The following is a 12,858-nucleotide window of genomic DNA, read 5'->3' on the forward strand; positions in this document are numbered from 1 at the left end:
TAACTATCGTAGTCATAATGAAAAATTTTCATAGTCCCAACATAGCATCTTATGACACTAGTTCCCTAAAAAATAGGAACTTCAAAGTGTCTACCAAATTCTTAGAAAATAGTCCAATCCATATCCTACACTCACATTCCATGTGGGATGCCACCTGACCAAAAGGTCTCACAAAGATGGATTACATTAGTAAGTTAGAAACTTAGGATATAACAATATATGCAACAATTAATTAAATAATTCAACATGTTAGGACTCAAAGGTTGAGGCACCTTAATCCCAACATTTTTTAAGCTAAACTATAATCATTTATGATATAATGTTAAATTTATAGATCAGAATTAAATTTATCTTGTTCTATGTATTACTAATTAAAATATAAATCTGGCTATCTTCTTTTGTATGGCGGGTGAGAGGAGCATTTATTATTTTCTATGTCCTAACTCACGAATGCCACTCAATATAAATATGTAACAAATGAGGCATGGTCAAGCAATGCCTTGATCGGTCATGACCGATCAAGACATTACTTGATCATGGTTCTTTGTTTATATTAAACATATGCATGTTTCACGTTAATGCCAATCAGTGGGAGTAGTGTTACAACTGATGTCTATCGGTGTTGGCTTAATGCTAACAGCCGATAGTTATCGGTGTGTTAGCCTTGACAACCAATAACTATCGGTGTAGACTAACACACCGATAACTATCGGTGACTTTTATATTTCCACCCGATATATCGTATGCATCCCGATATAATAATATGCAGCTTGATATAATAATATGCAACCTGGTATATATATATATATATTAATCAATGTTATCATTATTATTGTTAATCGATATACATTTAATCAATTTAATAATAATAATAATAATAAATAACATAATGATATATATAATTAAATGTTGAAGGCCTTAAGGCCAATTTAACATTTAATTTTATCCGACTGAAGCTATAAATCATCAACACTCCCTCTTAGCTAGGGAGGATAAAAGGTATTGGGAGCAATATTCATAAATCGTATGATTCTTATCTTGGGACCATAGTTTAAAGATGTGAATTGCCTCCATCAACAATTCTATTCACAAACTCTTGAGTGGATTGCCTCTGGCGGCGATTCTATCCATAAGCTCTTGTGTGGATTGCCTCAGTCGATGATTCTATCCACAAGCTCTTGTGTGGATTGCCTCAGTCAGCGATTCTATCCATGAGCTCTCACATGGATTGCCTCAGTTAGAGATTCTATCCATGAGCTCTTGTGCGGATTGCCTCAGTCAGTGATTCTATCCATGAGCTCTCACGTGGATTGCCTCAGTCGACGATTCTATCCATGAGCTCTTGTGTGGATTGCCTCAGTTGGTTATTCTATCCACAAGCTCTTACGTGGATTGCCTCAGTCGGCGATTCTATCCATAAGCTCTTGTGTGGATTGCCTCAGTCGACGATTCTATCCACAAGCTCTTACATGGATTGCCTCAGTCGGTGATTCTATCCACAATCTTGAGTTATTGTAAGATCGTCACCTTCCAATAACCTAAAAAATACAAGTGGAAATCATTTGGAAGTCATCACCTTAAGATTTACATAGGGCCCATAAAATAATTAATATTTACAATTTTTACCTCAAAAGTGCTCAATCTTTATTAGTAAGCTCCCTCTCAATCACAAGGTATCTTGAGTTTCTTCTAGAGAACATATTTTTCTGAACATACGTCTAAATTTCTGACTTTAGGAAGGGATGCTTGTAGTTTAAGTTCAAGAGGACAAGTTCTTACAATGTGGCCATATTCGTCACATATTAAACATTGTACTTTAGAGGAGTCTCTAGGCTTCTTGAATGATCGATTATCATATGTCTTTTTGTCCTTTTTCCTTTTCAAACTAGAGACTATAACTTGAACATCTTCATCAACGGGTTTCGTGATTCCTCTTGATATTAGGTTACACTCTTCTTGAATGCAGTCAGCTTTTAGTCTGACAAATTTGGGAACTTTGGATCGAGCACTAACTCCTTGTCTAAAGCTTTCCCATGAGATAGACAGCCCATTTAGAGTTATCATAGTTAGCTCCTTATTATCATAAATGTGACCAATTGATGAGAGTTGGTTCCTTAATTCTGTTATCCTCATAAAATATGAAGTGATAGTTTCTTCTTTACTCATTTTAATATTAGAAAGTTGATTTTTAAGTGTGAGGATTTTGCTCATGTTGTTAATCTCAAACATGTCTTTCAAGGCTTTGAACATGTCATATACAGAATCTAACCTTGTAATGATAGGTAGTAGATGACTCTTTACTCCATCTACTAATAACTCCATTGCTTTAATATTGTTCTTTTCCCACTGACTCTGTTCGTCTTTTCCATCAGGTTTAGAAGGATTCTCATTTTTTTTTTTAACTCATTCTTCCTTAGTACCAACATCATTCGTAATTTCCATGAAACATAGTTTGAGGCATCTTCAAGTCTGTCTTCAAATCTGATTCCATTCGTCATTTTAAAATACAAACTTTCAAGGAGATATCAATCTGATCTTAATCAGATCTTCCTTCAGGCGGTTAGGATTTATAGAAGGAAACCTGGCTCTGATACCATGTTAAATTTATAGATCAGAATTAAATTTATCTTATTCTATGTATTACTGATTAAAATATAAATCTGGCTATCTTCTTTTGTATGGCAGGTGAGAGGAGCATTTATTATTTTCTATGTCCTATCTCACAAATGCCACTCAATATAAATATGTAACAAATGAGGCATGGTCAAGCAATTCCTTGATCGATCATGACCGATCAAGACATTACTTGATCATGGCTCTTTGTTTCTATTAAACATATGCATGTTTCACGTTAATGCCAATCGGTGGGAGTAGTATTACAACCGATGTCTATCGGTGTTGGTTTAATGCTAACAGCCGATAGTTATCGGTGTGTTAGCCTTGACAACCGATAAATATCGGTGTAGGCTAACACACCGATAACTATCGGTGACTTTTATATTGCCACCCGATATATCGTATGCATCCCGATATAATAATATGCAGCCCTATATAATAATATGCAACCTGATATATATATTAATCGGTGTTATCATTATTATTGTTAATCAATATACATTTAATCAATTTAATAATAATAATAAATAACATAATGATATATATAATTAAATGTTGAAGGCCTTAAGGCCAATTTAACATTTTAATTTTATCCAACTGAAGCTATAAATCATCAACAATATTGACATCAAGAATGATTGTTATCTAAATAGTTGTTAGGAAATATATACTTAGCCAATTAAAAATTGTATTAAAATGTTCTCAACATTTGTAGAAAAGAATGTATCCAGTTTCTCTTATTCAATCTATTACATGTATTCAAGAGTGGTACAATATGATGTAAACACTTTGTTGTGACTATTAATATACATAGATTAAACATATGAATTATTCTACTTGATTTTTTGATGAAAGTGTTATTATTTTGAAGAAGAAGTCAATATTTAAGGGAGTTAAAAATGAAACAAACTTTCTATTAGAGCCAAATTTAATCATGGGTCATCTTTCATATGAGAGATATGGGTCATCATTTAAACAAGAATGTAACAATTGTATCCTGTGATGTATGGGTGATATCTTGAATTTAAATAAAGTTTCTTGATTTGAGTGGATAATCTTAATATCTTGATGAAGTATTTTCATGAATTACTTTTTAAAATTATGATGTATTTCTATTTGTAGTTACTTTTATTTTTAAGTATTTCTCTTACATACAACATCATTTTCTCTTACAATTCTTTCCAACAATGTCTAATTATTAATGCTCTTATGAAAGGTACATGGCCACTTCTAATTCCTAGAAAATCTCCAAGAAATCACTTTGATATAATAATTATACATTTTCCCATATAATAATTGATGAACTTCATATGCATAATTATTTTGTTTGTTGTATCTTGAGACTTGTGCGAGGACATAGCCCTTAAATAATCATTGAATCATTTGTATGTGAATATTTATTAGTTGTACAATTGCACTTTTATATACTTTGATACTTATAATTTTATACTCTAGAGTAGTCACTTGAACACTCCATTAGAATTTATAAACATTAATTGATAATTATATATTTTCTTAGAATTCAAATAATATAATGCATATTAATCCATCTATTAAAGAAATTATTCAAGAAAAAGGTTCATCCTCCAAATCCATCTTATTTATGCATCTTAAGGACTGCATGCACTAACTAGCCTTTTTACATTTAGGCAATGATGATGCATGCGTAGATTCTAATTTTAAAATTGGGTTTCTTTCAAAGAAATTTGTTGGCTTTAACTCAAATCCTTCTGATAGTGTTGGCATCACTGGAAAATCCTCTTGATATGGAATATGGTGGATACCCATAGTATACCACAACACTATGTCCTTGTTCTCAATATCTCGATTCCTATAAAAATAACAATCACATCAAACATTAAATATTTTTGTTAAAATAATTCAAAGTAACAAAATAATATAAGTATTGAAATCAATTATTTTCATACTAATAGATAAATAGTAGTCTATTTCAAAACATCAAACCTAATAATATTATAAATTGATCCTAGAATTTCTTTAATTGATTTGATAAGAATGAAATATTATAACACTATTATTAATTCACTACTCACTTGTTTGTCCACACTGCTAATGTGTCATCTCCATGACTTTCATCCGTGTAATCTCCACCAACCCATTGCTCAGTACGATTATATCGACTAACCCACACCTATACATAGTAGTTAGATCAAATGTGATCACCCACTTCAACAAATAAATAGACATAAAAAAGAAATTAAATTTTTTTTTGAAAAGAACAATTTTATAAACTAAATACAAATATTGTATAACAATAGTCATAGAAAATTAGGTGGAAATTTCTCATGTCATAATCTACTTCACCTGGTTATTGGTAAAAGCTGCTCGAATTTGTGGATAGTCATCTAATGATAGAAGACTTGTTGCAATTGATCCGGGAGCCAATCTGTATGCAATATCTTGACCAACTTTACTTTTTTTGTTGGGATTGATAACTAGTAGATCTGCTGGTTTTTTCAAATCAAATTGGATTTTAGCATCGTCTTCTGTCTTGGCAACCATTTTTTCAACTGTCCAATAACTCTTTCTTGGAGATTGACCATTTGTAACATCCTTCCTCTTTATCATGGCTTTCACAAATGAATTTTCAATGCCATCCACATCCATATCCAAATAGAATGTGAGAAAATGATCATGGAATGTGCCAATTGTGTTCTCTGCTAGTAAATTTCCATATATATCTTCATTTGTTTTTTGAATTTTGTCAAGGTGTGTGTAGCTTGTGGCTTTATACTCGAGGATTCCTGAGAGTCCCACCTATATTTTATTTTTATGTTAAAATACAAATTGGCAAAAAAAAAATGCATTATTAGTTAAGGTGAAGCAATGGCATATTTTTAGTGCACTTTTAATGTATGACAATAAAATTATCCACTTGGTCATCCTAGAAAAAATCAGCACAAAAGTATAATCTTTGATCCAATAATTGCAAACCCGCATGAAACACACGTTATTCCTAAAGTGATAAGGATGGATTAGTGTTGGTAACTTACATTGCCACGAATCGCTCCATTTTTCTTGAATTCCCAGTCAAGAATGTAATCATAATTTCCCACCGTGGCAACCATTCTCACCACTAATGTTACTTCTGGTCTTACTTCTGTTACCTATAAATCAACCAACAATATTAGTACCTATGATATGATAAAAATGTTTTAAAAAAAAGAAAACTATAGACAATTGAGTTGTTTGTTAAAATAAATGGGAACACTATATACTATCAATTTGGAAGTTTATTAAAACAAATGGAGACACATGATCATAAGAAATGAAAATATTTGATCTATATATGGATCATTTATTGGATAATACCTACATTGAAATTGTGATTTTAATTGTAATATAAACATATCAAAACAATAGTCTATGAACTAGATTTTAAGGAATATGTAGATCAATAAAAAAGTTCTTATTTTCAAACGGAATGATCTCAATCAAACTCTTGAAAATAAAAGGAATTTTTAATTGATTTTATAGAATTAATTTTTATTTTAATTAGCTTATTCTATGTTAGTCAATTGAAAACTAGAACATGTCAAAGTACCAATAACATCTAATAATCTAAAATACTAAAATAATTTATTAGATTTAAAACTAAAACTTATCTGATGCTCGAGATGAATACACCCAATTTAATATTTTAAAATATGTTGATTAAATATTTTTATTATTATTTTTAAACATTATCCTGATTAACAGTCAAAAGTAAATTTTGACCAATGATAAGATAATTATTTGACACATTATAACATAAATTAAATCAAAAATATATTTTATTCTAATGTTTTTACTTAGAAAGGTGATAATTTCTTCAATATCGTATGAACATCCTTCCTATCACTTTCTTGGTTGGCAAAACGATGTTATACAAATCAAATTTGAACTTTTAATTAAATATTGGTAGCCATCTCTATCAATTGTTTTTGTAGAGGAAGAAAATTAATTTTTCTAACTTAGTCCGTCTCTATTTTCACGCTAATATATTCAATATTTGAATATTCTATTTGAAGGGTTTGTCAATTAAATCAATAAATTTATTAATTGAAGAGAAAAACAAATATAAGCTTAAACGATATTTTTTGATTGATTATAAATATTAAATATTGTATATTAAAATATTACTTTTTTATTAGATATAATTATAAAATAATATTTTTGATGTCATTTTTATTTTCATATGGCAACCTTAAAAAATATTGATTTAATATAGGTTGACTTATTCTTATGAATTGTCCTAAATTGTCTCCAATCTTAGGTGTTATTTCATTTCTCAATATTTAATTTAAACTATAACATATCTTATACCACTTTTATGATTATAAAACATCATAATAAAACTAACTATTTTTAATAAATTTATTATTAATAAATTATTTTATTAATATTAATATTAGTGAATAATTTTAATAATGTGTAGTTTATTTATTTATTTTAATTATCTTATCTAAAATTTAATTTAAGATTTTATATTATTTTTAAGTCAAATAATTATTTTTAATATTTTTTAATTCTATATGATGTTTTGAAATTAATAATTTGAAGTTATTTTTAAAGATAATTATTGTGATGATGAAATTTGCATATTCATGTCATTTCTTGATTAGTTTTGGGTTCATTTTGATAGACTTTGATGTAAAGTTGTACTCTTTCTTCTATTCTCACCTAATTCCACCTATATACATTCTCACATTTGACCATATCTTATCTATTTTGTTTTGCATATTCTCGTACACATTTTTAGTCAACATACTCTTTCCCCACCCTGGTCCTATCGTTCTCTTCCTCTTGTGCTATGTCAATCATATAGGCATAAGATCCATCTCACTCCTACCTAAATAACTCATGAAATAGACAAAAAAAAAAAAAAAAAATCTCAACGCCTCCCATTTTACTCTTACTATGAACCCGCTTGATACATATTTTGTGTTTATTTCTATGTTGTGGTATATATTCATTTGCCTATTAGTACACATCCTCTAATTATTTTGGCATCGCCTAGAATCATTCAACTTCCTAAAGCATTCGAATAACATTTATTAGAGGAACCCTTTAATGAGTGCATTAAAGGAACATCGTATACAATATTTGAACAGTGTTGCTAGCCAATCTTCAACACAACCATAAATTCAATCTCTCTATGGGGTTGACCTAGAAGTACTTGCCTCTAGAGACTAGTAGTTTGATAACCTCAATTTTTTTTTTAAATACCACTAATCCTTGATGGCTAGTAAGAAGTAAAGAATCCTTCCTCTATACTTTCTCTATATCTTGGTCCTTACTCATTATCGCTTGCGTACCTCATACCTCCCACACTCATACCTATATTGGTCATTGACTTTCATTTGTTACCCTTCCTTCCTCTACTATAGTTGCATTGATGTATAAAATAAATCAAGTACAAAAGAAAGTGGGTGTAAGACCTAATGAGAAAGATAGTGAAGAGTTTGAGGTTATGCATACACTATTGGCTCATGAGATTGTTACACATCCACTACCTATGAGCTTCATGGCACCCTATTTCTCAATGTATGATGGTGAGAGTAACCCTAATACAAAGTTGAGCTCATTCATTGTAACATGTGTGAAATTTTGATATACGAGGATAGATTAGATATGTTATTGTCTAAGCTATATCAAAAAACTTTTAAGAAATATGTTATAGAATGGTTCTTTTCATTGCCCCGTGTCTCTATCCATACACTTGATGATTTGACAAAGATTATTCTTGAAACAAATGAAAATTAATATAGACCTAAAGATTATCATTTCCAATATATTTTATTATCTACAAAGATCCAATATTTACATCAATATTATATAATATAATTATAATCCTAACTCTTTTATACAATCTTAAATTGCAAAAAAAACTATAAATAACCTAATGACAAATAATGCATACTTTAATAGCTTTAATAGTCATTGACCTATTACATTGTATCTTTCTTGCAAGTATAATTTCTAATTTGCTAAGTTATCTTTCTTGTATCTTTCTTGTATATTAAAAAAACAATTAACTCTTTCTTGTATCTTTCTTGTATATTAAAAAAACAATTAACTCTTTCTTGTATCTTTTTTGTATAATCCTAACTCTTTTAAGAAAATAATGTATACCTCAATAGCTTTACATATTTTATATTGCTAACTATTTTGCAAGCATGATTACTGCTTTAATAAGTTATGCAAAACCAATAACAAATTATGGATACTTCAATAAGTTTACATATTATAACTTTCTTGCAGTTTTGTATCTTTTCACTCAAACCCTAATAGCTCTTCATTACTAAATGTTTTTAATTCTATAATAATAAATATATAAATAATAAATAATAATCCGATTAACATCTTATTTTGAAACATTGAGATTTTTCTACTGTCATTGGTAAACTAAAAGAAGGTAAAAATTTATGAAACATGCATAATAGAAAGGCAAGCACGTAAGAAACTACTAATAAACTGAATAAAATTATCAATTAATAGAAAACTTACCACTAAGTGTGGAATCCCTGTTTCTGTATGCCTCCATGAAACATCTCCAGCATATCTTTCAACTATGCAGAAAACATTCTTCTTCACAGCTGGTTTTCCATCAGCTCCTGCGTAGAATGCATCCATGTAATGTGCATGTCTTGGACAATCATTCAATGGCTGCAAAGAAACTGAGCTTTGCCCCAGACCAAATTCCCCAGCATCAAAAAACGTTTTGTAATACCATTCCTCAGATGGATCCATGTAAGGAACAAACAGCTCTGAAATAAAAGCCCTGTACATGACACTCCTGAATCTTCCCTTTTCTGGGTCATAAACATCTGCCGTAGAAATAACAGGCCCTGCTTTCACATCAAACCCAACATGGAATTTCCAATTGGCCCACTCTACCATATGACCATGGACTTTGAAGCTCGGCCCCTCAGGCTGCTCAATTGAAATGGGGTTTGTTGTGGGCCCGAATGGAGGCTTCTGAGTTGATTCCCTGTAATCTGTTCCTTGGGCCTTTGGCATTGGGACTTTTATCCTATCTATATACCCAGTGATTTTCATCTGATCTAAATCTACCACTACTGTAACACCTTCAATGGGTCTGGCATGTATGTTAACAGTTCCATTGGTATAAAAACACAGGACATTTATGACTCTCTTGCCTTGCTTCTTTTCCCCAAACCATCCTACAGAAAAAGTGCTGCAAACAACTGATTTCATATCTAGGCCTCTGGTTCTTATGGACTCTATGAATGGAGGATACTCCATGGGCAACTGAGAGGCTTTATCTTGCTCCTCTGATGTGAATATGGGGTACCCGAATCCCTGATAGACTTCATCATAGACAACTTCTTTTGATGTGAAATCTACAAGAATCTGGTGGGTTTCTCCTGGGATTCTTGCAATCACAGTAGCTTTTCTAGGAGGTAGGGAAGATGACCCATATTTCCATTCATACACAGCCTCCTTCTCTGGTGCTTCCAGTGCCACATATTGGAAGCTTATGTTCTTGTGGAGACCTAGCTTAGACTTAAGGACTAGTTTACGAACATGGTTGATTTCAGAGGCTGACAGAGGATCCAGAGGATGTTTTTTAGCAGTGGCAGAGTGACTAATGAATGCAAGTACCAGTAGACTGAGTAGCACAATACTGGATCTCATCTTTGCTCTACTCTCTCTGGAATAGAATTTAGTTTTCTCTTGGCCAAGCTAATTAGATCCTTTGGCCAAGGATCCAGAGGACTCTGTTCTAGGATGCAATCTTCTCTAAGTCATTTGTCAGAGAATGATATATAGGACTTGAATGGAGAGCCGTCTATGATAAGAGTTAGGCTTGCAAGAGAGAATTTTTTACTGTTCAATATTCAATATTTGAAACAAAATGAATGAAGACCTTATCAATAATAATAAAATCTAACATTACAATATAGCATGTTGCATAGGAAAGCAGTAAAACACAACTGGCAATGCAAAAGTCAATGGAGTAACAGACCACAAATTTAAGTTACTGTAATTGAACAAGATGATACATAAGTTACATAAGTTACTGTAATTGTTACTGTAATTGACCAATATGGTAGAGATATAGCAGACCACAAACACACTTCACCAAAATGATATGATGTAACAATATCATTTAATAACCGAAGACAATCAAGAAGCCCATCAATCTACATTCTTGAATTCACATTTGAGAACTTTCGGAGGGCAAACAATCCTATTTTTATTCTTTCACATATATAGTTAAGGTTTATTATAAAATATGAGATCCACATTCTTCAGTTCATATTAACTAATTTTTCTTGAGTGCAAACAATCTTATTTTCATTGTTTCGGAGGGCAAACAATCCTATTTTTATTCTTTCACATATATAGTTAAGGTTTATTATAAAATATGAGATCCATATTCTTCAATTCATATTAAATTTTCATTGTTTCACATATATAAATAATTATGAATCATTATAAAATACGAGATCCACATTTTTCAATTCACATTTGCAAACTTTTCTCAGTACAAACAATCCTATCTTCATTGTTTCACATATATAAATAGTTAAGGGTTATTATAAAATAGAAGATTCACATTTTCTGATTCACATTTGGGAGCTTCTCTAAAGTGCAAACAACCGTATTTCCATTGTTACCCATATAGAGATAGTTAAGAGTTATCATAAAATAGGAGATACATTTTGTAAACGAATAAAATATTTTTTACAAGATTTATGTATATAATTATTATGTTTAGAGGAGCTTTACAATGACATTAAATAGTAAAGTGCATAATAATCTGTGTTAATAATAAAAAATGGTATCACGTTCTAGATTTCTTCAATTGTGTGTAGATTGTATGTTAGTTTTTATAACAACATATCACATTCTAGATTATTTAGATTGTGTAGATTGTATGCTAATCTTCTTATATCAGCACATCAAATAAAAACTGAAACACAATCTAATTAAAAAATAGACAAATAAATATTAATTTTTTGCAATTGCAACTTATTACAACTGTGGGAGGTGAGGTGGGAGCGAGAGTTTCAGGAGATTTTGATGGCTGAGATGATGAAGCGGATGATGACGATGATGGTTGGATCGTTTCCCTTGGGCTATGCTTGGATGTTGTGTTGTGCTCTGCGGTTGTATTGTTTGGATGAGGGCGCCTTGGGCTTGGACTCAGGAGGATGTTGTTGGCAAAGGGGTTGTCGGAGTTTCAGATGGGGTTGAGGGTTGTGGGGGATGTGTTAAGGTCTTCCCCTTTCACTTTCTTTTCTTTGTTTTTTCCATCATTGGTGGGGGCTCTCTTGCCTATCCCTTATGTATTTAGGGTGACCGTTCTTTCCTCAACTGGGGTTGTTTTGGAGGCTCTCCTTTTGTGGAGACACCCTTATTTGGCTTGATTTTCTTCCATACAGCTGGTTTGGTTTGTGGGCAAAGTGGGCAGGCTACATTTGGGGTTTCTTTTGCTACTTCTTTCATCATTTGGGGAGATGTTGTCGACCCGGTTGTGTGGCCCTGTTTTTTGGAAGGACGTCTTTGTTTTTTAAGGATTATGGGCCTGATGTGCTTTGTGAGGGATAGTAACCATTTCTCTAATATAGGTTATCCTCCGTATCTTTCTTTTTTGGTGCCCTTTGTTGTGGTCCCCTGGGTATTGTTTGGTGCACCCTTTCTATGGGCAGGTTTGAATATTTTTATCCCCATTGGCCTTTGGGTTGGCTTCTCCTTTTTTCTTTGTTTTTTTCCTCAGCATCTCTGGTTTTCTCTGGCTTTTCCTATAGAGGTGGCCCTATCTTCTTTAGAGGTGGCGATATCTTGGTGTTGGAGATGACCTATCTTTTATTGAGGTGAAGGCGGATGCTATGGTTGAGACTAGGAAATGTTGTTGGGAAGTTGATGATGTGTTGTCTCTTGACTGTTCGGGAGAGTAGTTCGGTCTTCATGTTGATTTCCTTCCTTATTCTCCTATTGAGAGGGAGAGGATGGAGGGTATGATTTTCTCAATGTTGTTCTTCCTCAAGTTTAAGGTTAAGGGAACCTTGTTAAAACCCTATGTCCCAAATTGTGCTTTCGGGGAGAGATGTTGTCTGGGCCTTGACAAGTTGTGGGAGCCTTGCAAAACCCACTCTCGAGGTTGAGGGAGCCTGGAAAAACCCTATGTTTTTTTGTTTCTTTTAGGGATTGGCTAGATGCTAGCATTTTTCAAGGGCCTAGTTTGGTCAATGCTTATTTTTGGTTAGG

The 12,858-nt window shown here is 31.9% G+C and overlaps 1 protein-coding gene across 1 annotated transcript; it reads right to left on the minus strand.

Annotated features, from left to right (window-relative positions):
• Nucleotides 1–4,242: 4,242 nt before the first annotated feature.
• LOC131053116 (amine oxidase [copper-containing] alpha 3, peroxisomal-like) lies at nucleotides 4,243–10,359 on the minus strand. Its single transcript, XM_059211801.1, has 5 exons — nucleotides 9,127–10,359; nucleotides 5,631–5,744; nucleotides 4,942–5,394; nucleotides 4,671–4,768; nucleotides 4,243–4,447 (listed from the first exon to the last, which is right to left on the minus strand). The coding sequence occupies exons 1-5, from the start codon at nucleotides 10,276–10,278 to the stop codon at nucleotides 4,243–4,245; spliced, it is 2,022 nt and encodes a 673-aa protein (XP_059067784.1). The 5' UTR covers nucleotides 10,279–10,359.
• Nucleotides 10,360–12,858: the final 2,499 nt, after the last annotated feature.

This window comes from Cryptomeria japonica, chromosome 9 (assembly GCF_030272615.1).
Source record: "Cryptomeria japonica chromosome 9, Sugi_1.0, whole genome shotgun sequence".
NCBI classification, from domain to species: Eukaryota; Viridiplantae; Streptophyta; class Pinopsida; order Cupressales; family Cupressaceae; genus Cryptomeria; species Cryptomeria japonica.

What these genes read in the sequence shown, in the direction of transcription:
- LOC131053116 (XM_059211801.1), bottom strand. Translation starts at nt 10,278, where the DNA reads ATGAGATCCAGTATTGTGCTACTCAGTCTACTGGTACTTGCATTCATT. An exon ending in CAGGGATTCCACACTTAGTG is followed by an intron (nt 5,745 to 9,126) that starts GTAAGTTTTCTA and finishes GTTGATTTATAG; the next exon opens with GTAACAGAAGTAAGACCAGA. An exon ending in TTAGCAGTGTGGACAAACAA is followed by an intron (nt 4,448 to 4,670) that starts GTGAGTAGTGAA and finishes TTATTTTTATAG; the next exon opens with GAATCGAGATATTGAGAACA.